General features: G+C 37.5%; 1 protein-coding gene across 1 annotated transcript in view; it reads left to right on the top strand.

Moving 5' to 3' along the window:
- Positions 1–17,977, top strand: part of LOC107664427 (echinoderm microtubule-associated protein-like 5) — a 102,195-nt gene that overhangs the window by 24,891 nt on the left and 59,327 nt on the right. The window contains exons 2-4 of the mRNA XM_016454995.1: positions 2,044–2,203; positions 6,619–6,717; positions 7,843–7,911. Coding sequence (XP_016310481.1) covers positions 2,044–2,203; positions 6,619–6,717; positions 7,843–7,911 — 328 coding nt within the window. The remainder of the gene's footprint in view (positions 1–2,043; positions 2,204–6,618; positions 6,718–7,842; positions 7,912–17,977) is intronic.

Below are 17,977 nucleotides of genomic sequence, written 5' to 3'. Positions count from 1 at the left end.
TCACAACGCACTGGATAGCTGGCCAATCAGAGCACACCTCGCTTTTCAGACCGATGAGCTTTGTAAGAATCGATGCGTTTCAGAAAGGCGGGGCATAGAGGAGAAACAATAATGTACGGTATGTGGAATATAATGTGTTTTTTGAACCTTAAACCGCATAAACACATTTCATTACACCAAATACACAAAATAATGCTCTTTTTAGCAACATCATATGACCCCTTTAAATTGTACGCACGATATAATAATTCGTTCCCTCATTTTACTAAATCGTGCACAAGACAATACTAAATCGTGGCCACGTTTTAGTTGAATCAAGTAAAAAGAGGGAACGAATTATGATTTACAATTTTTTTCCTGCATGTCATGTGTGGGGCTCCGTAAACTTGAACTGAAAACTTAATAAAAGTAAAAAAAAATGTGTCTTGGCAATTAACCGAAATAAAATATGTTCAAGCTAAGAAATTAAAAATAAATTTATTAAAAAATAATATAATTTTAAAAATATATATTTATAAAAAAATTATTAAAAAATTAAATGAAAATAAAAACAAAAATAAAAGCTGTTTATTAATATTCAAGATACAAATAAATAATGTAATATTATATTATATAAATAATATTAAATAAATACTTGTACACCAAACAAATTGGCAAAAGTTATATATATTATTTTGTTTTCTTTTTTTAAGAAATTGAATGTTACAGTAATTTATTTTAATTAATTAAAATGAAGTTAATATTTAAAATAAGTAATGAAATAATATAAAAATTATATAAAATGTAAAATGATATAAATGTAAAAATGACTACAAAAATCATGAGAATAGGTTTTTATATTAATCATATGACAGCAGTAATATTTTTATTTGTCTTTTCAAAGTTTGCCCTGAAACCTGCTCAAGCACTTGTACCTGTGGTTGAGAATTGCTGGTGTAGAAAGAGGTATAAGAGAAAAGAGAATCTGGGAGCGAGAGAGGCAGATTAAGAAAGACAGACAAGGCAGACACACAGTGATGTTCATGAGCAGTACAGCTCCCTCAGGGCTTTAATGTAGTCACTCCTCTTCACTGCCAAGCAGAATCACCCTGGCAGGCTTTAAAAGCTTCATCTGAAGGCTCAGACTGTGGGAGCTGGAAACTCTTGCTGAATATAAACACACATACACACACACACAGCATCAAGAGCAGGAGAGACAGGCACCAGAACTCTCTCAAGAACAGGGAGACATTTTGACAGATATTCAATGTTAAATTGTTGGTGAAATTGTGTCTCTTGGACAGGTCAAAGGCCTAGATGAGCGTGGCTTCAAACAGCGCAAAATAAATATTTTTCAGTGAGCTCCAAATAGAAGTTCCTTACATAGTTTATAAAAAACAGCCTTATTTCAACATTTCATCCACCTCAACTCACCCTCTGCTCTTTAAAGTTTGAAACCGTGTTAAAGAGAAGCTAAAAGTAGCAATAGTAGCGTGACAGTAACTCATGATGTTTTCATAATGGTGTAGCTTTTCCAGTAATGAGCTATGATTTCCAACAAGGAGCATAGTGTAGCATGACAAAACGCTATGTTGCTACATTTATGACATATTGTATTGCACATGCAGCCAAGTAAGCTGATTAGCCTATTAGACAAAAAATATGCTAATAAACAGCATTCTGCCATCTCTAGCTAAATGAATAGACATTAATGTATTCTAACCACTTCATTCAAAAAAGGCTGCTGCCTTTCCAATTATTTTCCTATAATTATCATTTAAGAGTCTACAATATATAAGTAGGGATGTAACGATTCACTCAACTCACGATTCAATTTGATTCACGATTCGATTTGATTCGATTCACGTTTTGACGCAGATTCACTCTCTGCCAGCAGGTGGCACTTAAAGCGTTTTAAAGCGTATTGTAAATGCTACCCGAAACGCATTTGGATTGGATTGCAATCAAATCACACAAACCACTGCACAAGGTGGACACTGCACACTTTTTGATGATTAATTTGCCACTTAATATTTTAACTTCACTGTAATTCTCTTTCCACAGTTTAGCCCTGCATCCAGAGCGAGTGCTGGTGGCCACAGGACAGGTTGGAAAGGAGCCGTATATTTGTGTGTGGGACTCGTATACTGTGCAGACAGTGTCCATATTGAAGGACATGCACACACACGGTATCGCCTGTCTCGCCTTCGACCTTGATGGACAGGTAAATGTTCTGAGCAATAACATACTGCAATAAGAAAGATTTATCTTTATACCAAGGAGCTGACATTGTTAAGAACTCGTAAGTTTCATCTCTCAGTATGAGGTGCTGTAAGGTGCTGTGAAGTTTATTATTAGTTGTTGAAGTCACATCTGCGAACACACCAACGGTGTGACTCCCACAGTGTGACAGTACGTGTCAGACTGTATAACTGTGTGTCTGCCAGAGCTGCTGGTTGTCACCTAGACAGAAACAACACACAAAATCCTCAGTGATAACATAAACTGATGAACTCAAGAACTCAAGAACATAAAGCAGCATTAAGGGTTTAGAAGATAATGGCTTTAGAAACTTACATCATATACTGATATGTTCTTGCTGCACTTTCTGGATGACTACACTTCAACATTGTTCAGTAAAACTGTGGAACTTTAATTTTTAGAGCTTTTTGAAAAAACCTTTGATGCTGCACTTAGTAAGAACTGCCCCATGTCGACTAAGTTAAGCAGTGTTTTAAAGCTCATGATACTACAGTTCTGTCAGGACCACTATCGTCAGAGATGATTGACAATTAGCATACAGTTTGGATTGGCGGTATGGTTCTGTTCTGGGCAAGAACTCCCTGCGCATCCATGCAGCCTAGCATGGATGAAAACAGGGAGAGCAGCAATAACCCCCAGGGTAAACAGAACAGAACTAACATAAATGTATTGCAGATATTGTTAAAGTTCAATCATTTTATGTACACATTTTAGAATTAGTCTGATTCAAGGAGAATCAGAAAGCTGAATCCCGACTGACATAGGAGGAGTTGGGGATGGAGGAGGGTAATTAGCTGTTGAGCAATGCGAAAACTGCTGATAATACTGAGGGACCTTATATATGAATGCTTAGATAGGTGTCGTAGTCCCATAGGTAGATGGGGATCAGCTGAAGGTCAGCTGATGCGAGCTTGACTAACGTGACCTGCCAGAATTAACTCTACGCTTGATTTAGTTGCAGTCCTTGAATCTGATTGGTCAAACAGCATTCCAAGAGTGCTGATACATCAGTCCCACAGCACTGAGACTTTCACTGTTGTATCTGTATTTGCACATTTCAGGAATTGAATCTTTCATTCAGTTGATTTAAAAATGCAAGTAACTGTCTTTGTGAGTGAGTCATTTAATTATTCACTCAATCGGTTAGCACAAAAATGCTGACTCAGAAACAAATGAAGTGTCTGTCTTTATAGATGAGTTATTGAATCATTCTCTCAATTTGTTCAAAAATGCTGGTTCTTTGAATCATTTAGTCTTTGAATCATTTACTCAACCGATTTGTCCAAAAACACTGAAACATTCAGGAATGAAACAACACTGCTGTGTGTTGAAATGGTTCTGCTGTCTCTTTCTTTGGATCTATTTGCTTTGACAGAACACACAATCGTGCTGCCTCCTTTTTAGGGCTCCAGCCTATGACTGAATGGTTGGTTTCTGCCGGTGGGAGTGAATTTTGTTAAAGGTCACACTAGTGCCAAGTTGCCCTACTCTCCATGATTATACACTGCTATTATTTTTGCGAATTAAAAAAATCAAATGGCAAACAAAAACAGAATGAAGCAGCATTATTCATTTGAATCCAAGTGGGCTTTTTTCAGCGTCCCTACTGAATCACACCCACACTTTTTCCTTAAACAGGTTACAAACATATAGTGCAACAGACTATATAAAACACACACACACACACACACAGTTATCCCTAACTGTAACCAGTCAGATTTAGTCAGAAATGTGGTATATTCATTTTTAATGTTATTGTACCATTAAAATGTGCATTTTCATGAGTAATATTATCAGTAATTATACTTATTCACAGTAGTAATGTTATTATTAAAATTATTTTCTGGTAAGTAGTTAGTGTGATATTAGCAGCAGGGACCTCAACCAGCCTTATCTGATCAAAAACGCAAATATCATACTGTGTAGACAGGTGTTAGTGTGTAATGCATTCAGTGTAACTGTGATATTGAATTCGTAACATTGCACAATAAAAGGCTAAAGTGGATGAGAGTTGGGAACAGTGTCAATTCATCAAAAGCACTCCAACTCACTAGAGGAGATGATAGAGGTATGGAATGAAAAATTGTACCTCTGAGATTGACATTTCACATTTCTATGCTCACCCTCACTTTATCTGAGAGAATTCAGCCCTCACCTCCCCCCAGCGGAGAAAGTGATTTGCAGAGTTTCAGCAGGAAATTGGCCTCATCATTTATTTCACACCGATGGATGAAACGGCAAAGAGAGGAACGGCAAGACGCTGCCTCAAAGACCCAGGGGTGTCTAAAGCAACACTTTTCTTCTCAAATTCATCAAAGGTTTAGCATCCCATAATTGACCGAAGGCAGTCCGTTTTAGCCTCAGCCAGCGTGGTGAAACCTCAGAAGAAAACCGGTGATCAGGTTTGATGGGACGGAGGTGGAAAACAGCAAACTCACATCAAAGGGATGCTGAACTAATGAGGTCCCCTCAACAAACATTTGCGATGATTACAGATGATTTGTGCACAGTTTGAGAGAACAATTAGGTTTTGAGAAGCTTCTGGCATTTTAGTTCCAGTGGTTGGAAATATATAGATGGTAGCAGATTCATGTTTTACAATGTTAAAGGCCATTCAAGAGTGATAACTATAACAATAACTATATTAACGGCCACACCTATGCACAATAATGAAATAATAGCTTTAAATGCTTAATCTCTTGAGAGTCGGGATGGATTCTGAAAAAATATGTAATTATGTTACAGTTACATATGACAATGTTAACGATTGCAAAGGGGGGTTACATCTGAATATTTTCACACACACATACAGATTTGATTGATTTCTTTCCAAAATTGCATTGTCTGCTCTAAAAAAAAAAAAAAAGAGACACCAGTGTTTCTGGAGTTTAGGGCACAGAATAGGACACATGTTTATTTAATAACTGTTTTATTTCCTATTTGGGTTCATGTATATGCTTTATTTTTTAAATTAACCATTCCCCCCCAAGGCATTGTTAGATGCCAGTGTTTCCTGTCATAGCTATGCAAAAGTTTTATTTCAAAAATAGTATAACAGCTATTAAACTATTTCTTGTTATGGTTTTAAATCTGTATTTAACCTCAGAACGATTTCAAAGTAAAAAGAGGTGTTGAAGTTTGATGTTGTGGTGGCTGTGATTTAAAATTAAATTATTATAATCTTAATTCAAGTAGACGGATTTTGATTTTCAGTGTTGAGTACTACTGTAAGGTTAACCCTGCCTGAAAAAATTAGAGAAAAAATACATACATTAATAAAGTAACTGAAATAGTTATACTACTTACAGTATTACATTTTAAATAGGGTAAATATATATATGTGACCATGGACCACAAAACCAGTCTTAAGTGTCAAATTTTCAAAATTGAGATTTATACATCTTCTGAAAGCTGAATAAATACGCTTTCCATTGATATATGGTTTGTTAGGATAGGACAATATTTGGTCGAGATACAACTATTTGAATATCTGGAATCTGAGGGTGCAAAAAAATCAAAATATTGAGAAAATCGACTTTAAAGTTGTCCAAATGAAGTCCTTAGCAATGCATATTACTAATCAAAAATTAAGTTTTGATACATTTATGGTAGGAAATTTACCAAATATCTTCATGGAACATGATCTTTACTTAATATCCTAATGATTTTTGGCATAAAAGAAAAATCTATAATTTTGACCCATACAATGTATTTTTGGCTATTGCTACAAATATACCCCAGCGACTTAAGACTGGTTTTGTGGTCCAGGGTCACATATAATCATTAAAAAAGTCACATAAAACCAATAATAATTGATTAAACCCATCCATCCATTTTACACAACATATAATATACAATATAAAATATTGTATTTTATCACATTGCTTGACTTGACACAGTGCTCATCTTTTTACATTTTAACTTCTTGATGATTCACAGAACAGGTTTCCTGTGAGTGCACTTCAGTTGAAGTCAATATCATGCACTACAGTATGTTGTGTTGCTAAGCAGCTATAAACAGCCTAGAGTTATGAAATATCAGCTTAGAGTCTAGCCAACCCTGCTTCTGGAGTGCTTCCTTTTTGTAGAGTTCATTTCCAGTCCTGCTCCAAAACACCTACCTGCAATGTTTCACCCTCCTAAGCTTTTGAGAAAGAATCACACCTTGGTTGTTAGTGGCCATTTTTAACCAGAATCTTTGGTTAAGCAATCTCGAACACTTTGGTTAGCTGGTTCAATTTTGTTTGATTATGGTTAAAGCTAAACACATCAGTTGTTGTTTTTTATTATTTTTTTTTTTTTTTTTTTTTTTAGCTCTCTATGAGCAGGACATATCATTTGTTTTCTTAGTTTTCATTCGTATTCTTGTGTTTGCAGTGTTTGGTGTCTGTGGGCTTGGACTCTAAAAACACAATCTGTGTGTGGGACTGGAGACAGGGGAAAGTTCTGGCAGCTGCTCCTGGTCATACAGACCGGGTAAGAGCACGCACGCACGCACGCACGCACGCACGCACGCACGCACGCACGCACGCACACACACACATACACACACATATACACATACATCATTAGAAATGGTAGACAGGCAGTGTAATGTTTCTTTTGTCCTCTAGTTTCAGTCAGAGTAACTCATATGTTATATATTTGTATACAAATACAAAACAGACAGCCATAAGCATGTTAGCAAGGAAGTGCTAGGATTCAGGGAGTCTGGGAATGCACTGAAATGAATTTAATTTTACATAAATTAACACTGGAACTAATGATGGTACATTCTTGGGGCCAAAACACATATTAGCACACACTTTTCCTGACTTTGTCTTCATTTTCTTTCCTGATATCTCTGGCTCTGTAACACTTACACATAAATAGTTCAAACATTAGATAGCATTTCCTTATAAAATTACAGAAGTAATTTCGGCAATCTCCTGAGGACTTGTTTTCTCTGACTACTCAACAAACCTCTGGTTGTCTTGCATGTTGTAACCACAGATTGTCTTGCTGCCTTCAACTCATATCAATTACAGTATGAAATAGGTGCACCTGAACACTCAAACAATGTCATAAGTACCAAAGAGAAACTAGGTTTTCTTTGATCTCCAATATTCCGAGTTGTGGGCATGTAATTACACAATCAGGGCAGAAAATTTTGCACGGGAATGATAAATTACATACTGTACACACTACTGTTTAAAATGTTTTACTGTTTTTGAATGATATCTCTTATAGCATTTATTTGAAATATAAATCTTTTGTAACATTAAAAATGTTTTGCTGTCATGTTGATAAATTTAATGCATCCTTTCTGAATAAAAATATTCATTTCTTAAAAAAAACGTACTGACTTCAAACTTCAGTAGTGTGTATAGAATCTGTTATACCTCATTTGCACTGCTTTTTAGTGCACTAGTTCTAAACAAGCTTCCTGTCCTTGGGAAACGAAAAAGAGAAAAATGGTCCATAATGTCCTTTTAATTCCAACCATGATATTGAAATTACAATATTTAAACAGGCTTGAAGGCAGCATATACCTCACTGAGTTCTGAAATACCTACATACATAATACATTATACTGTACTTTTCTTTCTTTGTTTCATAAAGATATTCGACATATCATGGGACCTGTATCAGCAAAGTAAGCTAGTGAGCTGTGGAGTCAAACATATCAAGGTACTGCCTTTTCTCTTTATATTCATTTTTCCTGTTCCTATTTTCTTTTTGGCTTCAGATGGGTCTGTATTGAAATACATACTTGAAATATTGTACTTGTGAAAGTCAATGTAAATTACTGTTTGTAGTCCATTGTAGTTTCATTATTTATTTCGGAGTGAATTAAATCAGATATGCATACCAGAGTCCTCTAAAACATTTGCGAGGAATGGATTTGGAATAGATATCAGTTAACATTAAGAAATAGCCTTCATTTTAGAGGAAGAGCAGGTTAAAACACAAAGCAATTTACGGCAACAAAAATTGTTGAAAAAAAAAGACTGAAATTAATTTTTAACAATGAGATATCCAGAAACACAAATAGTGGTGATCATGAGTTTTGTGGGCATGTCCAATGGTGCAACAAATTTGTAAAATGTTTAACACAACTTCCAGTATTAGGAAAATTATTGGAGCTCACATGATCCTCGTCCTGCGTTATGCTGTAGTCAAGTGTCATAGTGATCAATGGCTGTAAAATTAAATCTATTAAAAAAGTATTAAAAAAAAAGGCAAAGATCTGAACCTTGATCTTGCACACTAAATGAAAACTTTGCTACCACAATAATGATTCTTATCATTAAAGAGTTATGTTAGTTCACACAAATTTGTTTTTAATTCGGTCATCATTTGTTCACTCTCATGTTGTTCCAAAACCATTTAAAGACTTTCATTCATCTTTGGAACGCAAATTAAGATATTTTTAATATTCTCCCATCATTTTTGTCCACCCACTGAAAGTCCACACAACCAAATTTTCAAGCTTCAAAAGGTTCATCGTAAAAGTAATCCATATGAATCAAGTGATTTAAAGGATTAGTTCACTTCCAGAATAAAAATGTCCTGATAATTTACTCACCCCCATGTCATCCAAGATGTTCATATCTTTCTTCCTCAGTCAAAAAGAAATTAGGTTTTTGAGGAAAACATTCCAGGATTTTTCTCCATATAGTGGATTTCAATAGGGACCAGTGGGTTGAAGGTCCAAATTGCAGTTTCAATGCAGCTTCAAAGGGCTCTACATGATCCCAGCCGAGGAATAAGCAGAGTCTTAAGAGTCTTTTTTTCTAAAAAAAAAAAAAAAAAAAAAAAACTAACACTAGCTTCTCTATTCTTTTTGTATTCTATCTATTTCTTTTATTTTTATTTATTATACAATTAACAAAAGAAAAAAAGGCCTCACACTAGCTTGCTCTATTCTTCTTCTATTCTATCCGTTTTCTTTTTATTTATTATATAATTAAAAAAAAACCTTGCTATGTGTACTACGTTAAGCTAACTGAGACTAGGTTTTTGAGGAAAACATTCCAGGATTTTTCTCCATATAGTGGATTTCAATAGGGACCAGTGGGTTGAAGGTCCAAATTGCAGTTTCAATGCAGCTTCAAAGGGCTCTACATGAGCCCAGCCGAGGAATAAGCAGAGTCTTAAGAGTCTTTTTTTCTAAAAAAAAAAAAAAAAAGTATATACTTTTTAAATACAAATGTTTCTCTTGCACTAGCTCTGTGATGCGCATCCACAGCTTCACAGATTACGTAGTCACGTTGGAAAGGTCACAGGTGACGTAGGCGGAAGTACCGACCCAGTGTTTACAAAGTGAACGTGCAAAGAGTAAATCAAATGGCCTTTACAAAAAAGGTAAAAAAATGAAAACAATGATGTTGGACGATTTTGAAGTTGGAGGAGAAAATCAGATGGAGTTCGGTACTACTTCCGTGTGACTTTTCCAACGTGATTACGTAATGCGTGAAGTCACACATGCGCATCACAGAGTTAGTGCAAGACGAGCATTTGTGGTTAAAAAATATATAAATTTGTACTTTTTTTTTTTGTGAAAATGACTGATCGTTTTGCTAGATAAGTGAAACTGCAATTTGGACCTTCTACCTGGTGAACTTTCAGATGAATCCAGTCGGAGTTATATTAAAAATAGTCTTTGATCTTTCAAGCATTTTAATGGCACTCAGCGGGTGTTGCAGTTGAACAGTCCACAAGTCGTCAAATAAAGCTCGCGCATTCATAATAAAACGTGCCGCAGACGGCTCCAGGGGATGAATAAAGGCCCCCTGTAGCGAATCCATGAGTTTTTGTAAGAAAAATATCCATATTTCAAATGTAATAAACACTTTTCTCTCACTTCCGCTGACTGTCATACACTGAAGCAGTTCCCGGCGGATGACGTAAGACGCGCACGTGTTGTGTGATTAGTGACGAATGCGGAGAGAGAAAACAAAACAAAACACCGGGCACGAATTAGAAGTACAAACTGAAGATTTGCAAAGAAAAATTTCGGAGGATTTCAATATAAACCAAGAGGAGACTCGTTTTCCTTTGCTAAAGTAAGGAAACTTTGCCCCGCTGAGTGCCATTAAACAGCTTAAAAGATCAAAGACAATTTTTAATATAACTTCGACTGGATTCGTCTGAAAGAAGAAAGTCATATACACCTAGGATGCTACGAGGGTAAGTAAAACACAAGCTAATTTTCATTTTTGGGTGAACTAACCCTTTAATTTTTTTTTCAACTGAAGAAAAAAAGTCATGAACATCTAGGATTACATGGGGGTGAGTAAATTGTAAGGAAAATTTCATTCTGGAAGTGAACTAATCATTTAAAGGGGTCATATGATGCGATTTCAATTTTTCCTTCCAAAGGGAAATCAAATCCAAAGAGATATTCTTTATAAAAGTTAAGAGTCAGCCACACCTACCTAAAACGTCTTGTTCTAACACGCCCCCACATATCTACATCACTATGTGGGAAGATTTGCATAACGACGCCCAAATGTTCACGCAAAGAAGGCATAACTTTTATTCTGTGAATGCGCTGTGTATATATGTACAATAATGTACAGTATGTGGAAAATAATGTGTTTTTTGAACCTTAAACCACATAAACACATTTCATTACACCAAATACACAAAATAATGTTCTTTTTAGCAACATCATATGACCCCTAAGTCTCCTGAAGAGACACAATCGATTTATATGATGAGCAGATTTAATTTTAGCTTTTATTCACATATAAACACTGGTCAAAACACATACATGTCAAATATTGTTTTTTTTTGCACTTCAAGCAAGCATGGTTGAGCATGGTTACCATAATCTGTGTGCCTTATGTTTGTGTGTTGATTCATATGGATTACTTTTATGAACTTTTTGATGCAGTGCATTCTGTAATTGCCTTCTACAAGAATTTGACTATACAAAAATATCTTAATTTTTTAAGTTTCCTCATTAAATAAGTAAAATATTGCATAATACACACACTTTACATTATAACCCAGTGTCATCCCTATAATTAGAGTCTCTTTCTCTCTCATCAGTTACCATTAAGCTTTGGCTTTAGGTTCCTGTCATGAAGTAATCCACAATCCTCATGGGCTATACCTTTTAATCTTTATTTCGTTCTCTCTCTTTCTCTTTATTTCCCTCTCACAACTCTTTCCTCAGATCACTGTGCATCCCCTATATCTCTTGCTGTGTCCGTATTTTTCTCTTAGTATATCCCCCATTCTCTCATATAAGCCACCTCTCCATGTAGTTAGGACGGTGTAGCAGTTGTCTCACATAATTCCTGAGTCTTTACCCCCTCAACTATGAGACATCTGCTCCCCGGGCCCGTGCTCACTCAGCGATTATGCACTCAATGCATGCCAGAGATTTAGCTCACTGTAATCCCCCCCTTTTCTCTCTATCTCTATTTGAGAGAGCCCCAGAGAAACTGAAAATCTCTGGTGCCAGATGAAAAGCTACATTTTGTGTGGTTCTTACATTTTTTTCAAGGCTCGTTAAAGATGGTGCTTCATTTATAAAAATGGACATACTCTACATATTACACACATGAGCATATTAACTGAAATTAAACCTCATAAGTGACTAATTTGGAACGCTCTACCAGCCCTGACACACATGGTGCTCAATGAGATCAGGCATAAACAAAACTGAACACACCTAAAAATAAATGATCGACTTCAAATTAGATTCAGACAATAAAACAGTTTTAAATTAATCAAATTAAATTAAGCTATGAAAAAAAAAATCAATGATCTCAAATATATGTTTGCTGCAGAGGTGTGAATGTCAGTAATGAGTGATAAAGGTGTCTACCACTAGTCTTGGAAATGTTTTATTAAAACAAAATTGCAAATGTATTATCATTGGATACATTTTTGTTGCTAGAATGCTTTTGTATTTTGTGCTACACTATGTCTTTTACAAAAAAGATATTTAGAGGGGGAGTACACATTTAGTATACTTTTTATGTACTTAACATACTAAACAAAGTTACTTCTAAGTATACTTGGCTTATACTGATTCTAAGTATATTTGGCCAGTAGCACTTTATTTTACAGTCCTGTTCCGCATGTACATACTATATACTTATTATAGCAATTACAATAATTGGGTAATAACTAGGTAACAAGCCTGAACCTACCCCTAAACCTAACCTTAACCTATGTATAGTTACCATATACTACCCAGTACTTTCTTGGGTAAGTACACTGTAAGTACATATATTGTAAAATAAAGTGTAACCATTTGACCTGTACTTGTAGTACAGTAGGAGTTACTTTTAAAAACAGTCTACTTAAAAACATTAAAAACAAGTTTATTAAGTATAAATAGGAACCTGTAGTGTCCTCAAAGTGCAAAAATAAATAGTAAACTGTAAGATAAAATTAACTATATGATGTTAAATGAACTTAAAGAAAACCTATAGGTATACGTGCAGTTATAGTTTATTTGAAAGTATGCTTTCATAAACTAAAGAGTGGGCTAGACATATATAGCTAGCAAACTAACAGGTAACTAACATACCTTACAGGTATACTGTAGTACTTTGATTTTGGTATACATACAGTATTCTTGGAAAATATATTTAAACCTAAATTAATGTGAAGTATAGATTCAGTTAACAATTCATGCCAATAGAGTTCGATATTAGCATGTTGATATGCTAACAGTGTGAAACTCCAAGAAAAAGTACTGTACAAAGTATAGAAATACTGGGAAAAACATTTAAAACTAAAATTGAATAAATTATGTATTTATAATCAATAAATAATATTATAATAAATGTATGTAAATTGCTAAATCTCAAACTGTTGAACAAATGCTCTTTGTGAATGTTTGTTGGAGGTACGGTTTCAGGAAACACAAAATCGTTAAAGGTAGGGTAAGCGATTTCAGAGACGCTAGCAATATAGCAAGCTTAACTTAGTGATTGTTATCGCGATGTGAAGAGACTTTCAACCTGTATAACAAAAAAATTTTTTGAACCAAATCACCTATCCTGTCTTTAAACTATATTGGTAACAATGAAACTTGTGATTGTTTAATAAATTGGCTAACACTGCTTTCGGGAAACTCATGCATGTTTAAATGTTTCATTGAAAAGACTCAAATGAAGGATTTATGCGTGAATCAAACATTGCAGGTTCTGATTCTAAACATGGATTTATAAATAAAATATTACTGAGGCACAGCAGAATTTTACACTCTCAGAAATAAAGGTACAAAAGCTGTCACTGGGATGGCAAAGGTATTAATAGGTACACTTTAGGTACTAATATGTACCCTTTGGGGTAAATAAGGTACAAATGTGTACCTTTTGAAAGGGTATTGCACCAGTGACAGATTTGATACCTTTTTTTTCTGAGAGTGTACTGCAAACATTAAAAATAATCTAGTGACACATCTGGTGACAGGATATTTAAAATGTTTATTGTTGCACAATACCTACTACTACTACTACAGTGTATACTGTGTGGTTTTCAGTAAATGGAAACTTGTATTCCATTCCGACAATAGCCATCGGTCCTGCTTGTGTGCGAGCTTTTGACAAATTTCCTGAGGTTTTTGTCCGGACCCTCCAGGCTGTTCTCAATCCACTTAACTGCATGCAAGTCTCATGATGAACCCGTGTGTTTGACTGGAGCAAACTGAAGCAGTCTGCTCAAAGAATCCCACTCACTGCCTCCCACCACACACAACATAATCACATCTTCACCCACAGGGCCCAAGTAAACCACCATATTTACAACATGGCCATCACAACAGTGGTTTAGAAATCAGATATGTGACAGGAGCCGCACACCACACAATTAGATGTAACTAGATTAAGGTGTAGTGGGCCACCCTGGACTAATTATCCTTTTCCTTCTCGCAGTATGCTAATTATAGCTGTCTTGGTGACTTTAAGGCTGTTTGATTAGTCTAGATGTGCTGGATTTGGGGTGGCTTGCACACACGAGCAGGAGGCGGCTGTCCCCGTAGAGCAGAAAGATGGGGGGAGGACATGCCTCAGGATGAAGGCAGTCTGCCTCTAATGGAGTCTTAGCAGATGAATAGCACTGACTCATTTTGATTATATTAAAGCTTTACTAGAGCACAGACCTGCAGAAACACAGGAGCCTGTGATTCACCGTGCCTCTGAATCTCCCTGACGTAATGCAGCCTGACTGTCTGGAACCGTACCGACTATCCCAGTGCAAGGTTGCTAATTGGCCAGCGACTGCTTTTTTATCTTTTCATTCTCTTTCAGCCAGCTTTTTGCCAGATGCCCTGGCTTTCATGAAAAAAAATCCTGCTAAATTTAGAGTAAAAAAAAAACAACTGGCAGCTGTGATTACCAGAAATTCCCCATAAAAATGCAGTAACAAAGCTTTTTGAGGTACACATTAGGGTCTATGTAATTAATATTTAATTTCAGTTCATAGCCGTGTATTTTAAAAGTACACTTTGAAATAATGTTTCCGCCACTGAGTAAAAAAAAAAAAAAAAAAAAAGGTAATTGCAACTTTTTATCTCACAATTCAGATTTTTTCTCACTATTTCTGAGAAAAAAAGTCATAACTGCAGAATGTAAACTTGCAATTGTAAGAAAAGTCAGAACTGTGAGATTTTGTGGTGCCGATAGCCTCGTTGGCAGTGTGCCGATATATGGCGTAGTTGCACTTTGGGTATCCCGAGTTCAAATCCCGCCTCATGGACCTTTGCCGATCCCATTCCTCTCTCTCTCCCACTCGCTTCCTGTCAGATCTCCACTGTCCTATCAAGAAAAACATGCACACAAAAACATTTTGAGATTTCAACTTGCATTTAAGAAAAACGTCAGAATTGCATGATATAAACTCACCATTTCATGTTATAAAGTCAGAATTGTGAAATAGAAACACGAAATTCTGAGAAATAAATTCAGAATTGCGAAACTTTTTCCTCCCTTTAGAATTAGACTTTATAACTCGCAATTGAGTTCGCAATTGCAAAAAAAGTCAGAATTGTGTGAAATACACTAGCAATTTTTTGTACAGATTTGTACGTTTAGAGTATATCTCACAATTGTGAGTTTATATCACACAATTCTGACTTTATAAGTCGCAATTGCACATTTGTTTTTATATTATATATAAAGTCAGAATTGTGAGATGTAAACTTGCAATTGCAAGGAAAAAGTCAGAATTGTGAGATACAAAGTCGCAATTACCTTGTTTTATTTTTTATTTAGTGGCGGAAACGGGCTTCCATAGTTATTCAATATTACATTTAAAGTTAATATATTTCAGACGTACTAAATTGCAACTTTATCATTACAAATGTAGAATTATTGATATATTTAAATACATTACATACAAGTTTCATAAAAATGACATTAAAGTGCATTTTAGTTTAGAATAAATTCTATAAAAAATTACATTCTGGCAGTACACTTTAACTATATTTCAAAGACAATAGAAGTAATTATAAAATGACATATAAAGATGAACCTAAGGAAAGGGAAGGAAATAACTCTGGGTAGCAGAAACACATACAACACGAAATAATAACCGACAGTAAACTGACCAGAAAGGAGACTTTAAATAGGGCAGCTGACGAGGGGCAAAACGGTGATGGGAGTTAACTAATAATGACTAACGAGCAAATTAACTCAAGAGCTAAACTGAACAGGAACAAAACCATAAAAGGAAAAACAGGAACAGGCAGATGTAACAGATAAAGACAACACTAAAGTTCATACTCCTAACAGTACTCCCCCTCCCCAGAAGGCGCGACCTCGCGCCGTAGCAGGAGGAACCAAGGAAGGCGGGAGGGGTTGTGGAAGGAGGACGAAAGGGTGGCAAAGGGCTGGTAGAAGGGCAGACAGGAAGGCAGGCAGACGACCAAGGTGGCGATGATGGTGGGATGAGCCATTTTGGAGACGGAAGGTACCAGGGAGGAGCAGATGGAGGGAGGAGCCAGGAAGACGACAGGGAGCTGGAGCAGAAGGAGCCAGACAGGACCCAGACCGCAGCCATAATGGCGGCCCACGGTGGAGCCGACGGAGGGTGGAGGAAGTGCTGACGACTCCAGGGGGCCGACTGATGGCGATGGAGCAGGTGGTGGTGGAGCCCGAGGTGGAGATGGAGAGCCGATAAGCCAGGGCGAAGCCGAGGATCCGGAGGGCCAAGGTGGAGCAGGTGGCTTCGGCGACCGAAGCGTAGGCGGAGATTCAGAAGGCCGCGGCGGAGCTGGAGCGACAGAGGACTGAGGTGGAGCTGGAGGGAAGGAGGAACCCAGCGGAGCCGGAGGAGTGCAGTCCCAAGGTGGAGGTATGGTGATGACTGACCAAGGCGGAGCCGAAGGGAAGAGGGAGCCCGGCGAAGCTGGTGGACTGACGGGCTCCGGGGGAGACGAGGGAGCTTGAAGCCATGGTGGAGCCACTGGGTCGCAGAACTGAGGCGGAGTCTGGGCCTCTGAGGCTGGAGGCGGAGTCGAGGGATCCTCCAGACTCGACACCAATGGAGCTGGGCAGACCCGCGGCAAGCCCACGCCACAGATGGTGAGCAGAGGGGCTGACAGGATCCAGCAGAATGAGCGTTGAGGAAGGGAACAGATCAATGAGAGGAGGCGGGAGAGGGAGGTTTGGTGGGATTTCTTGCCAGAATGATAGAGCAGACAACAACTCCGTATTCCAGTCTATTAAATCTCCCAAGTCCAGTTCTTGCCCAACCTCAGCAGTGGTGCCGTGGGTGGGGCTTTCCTTTGCTCCCGTGATATCCACAGCTATTTCCACCGTTGCTTGTGCTGTCGGCTCTTGCACCTGGTCAGACTCTAGGGGCTCTGGCGATCATCAGCTCTGTCGCTCCTGATGGCGATGGCTGACCACAGCAGGCTCTGGCTCTCCGTCTGCAGTGGGCTCGTGCAGCTCTGCGCCGCGGGGTGGTAGTTGACTGGGCTTTGGGTTAGCGGTCGTGATCGGTGATGACTCTGGGCTGTTGGCACTCACATGTGATGACCCCGGTCTGGGCTCCGCTTCGTCCACGGTGAATGCTGATCCGGCGATCCACAGCACAAAGTTGATGTAGTTCATAAGCGAACAGCCCGGATCAGCTCTGGGCATGACGAAGTGGATCTCATCTTCCAGCCCGCACCAGAATCCCTCCATTAAGGTGAGGTCATCACATGTGGCGAGATGGCAATTGTCCAAAAACTCCAGCACATATTCCTCCAGGTTATGTCCATCTTGAAAAATGAAGATTGTAGCCCCTGAAGGGCTATGAACACTGCCCTTCGGGGCAATGTTAATTGAGGCCAGTTCTAGCCTCATCTTTTGTGTGGGTCGGTTATTCTGTTACAGTTCCTCCAAGGAAGGCGATGAAGACGAAGATAATCCACAAAATGTCTTTAATTATAATCCACACGAATACAGGGAAGGAAATAACTCTGGGTAGCAGAAACACACGCAACACAAAACAATTACCGACAGTAAACTGAACAGAAAGGAGACTTTAAAGGGGTCATATGATGTTGCTAAAAAGAACATTATTTTGTGTATTTGGTGTAATGAAATGTGTTTATGCGGTTTAAGGTTCAAAAAACACATTATGTTCCACATACTGTACATTATTGTTTCTCCTCTATGCCCCACCTTTCTGAAACGCGTCGATTTTTACAAAGCTCATCGGTCTGAAAAGCAAGGTGTGCTGTGATTGGCCAGCTATCCAGTGCATTGTGATTGGCCGAATACCTCAAGCGTGTGAC

The sequence above is a fragment of the Sinocyclocheilus anshuiensis genome, unplaced genomic scaffold (genome assembly GCF_001515605.1).
Source record: "Sinocyclocheilus anshuiensis isolate Anshui unplaced genomic scaffold, SAMN03320099.WGS_v1.1 scaffold167, whole genome shotgun sequence".
Lineage (NCBI taxonomy): Eukaryota > Metazoa > Chordata > Actinopteri > Cypriniformes > Cyprinidae > Sinocyclocheilus > Sinocyclocheilus anshuiensis.
Note: the sequence above shows the minus strand (reverse complement) of the source record. Positions and strands in the feature narration are given on the sequence as shown.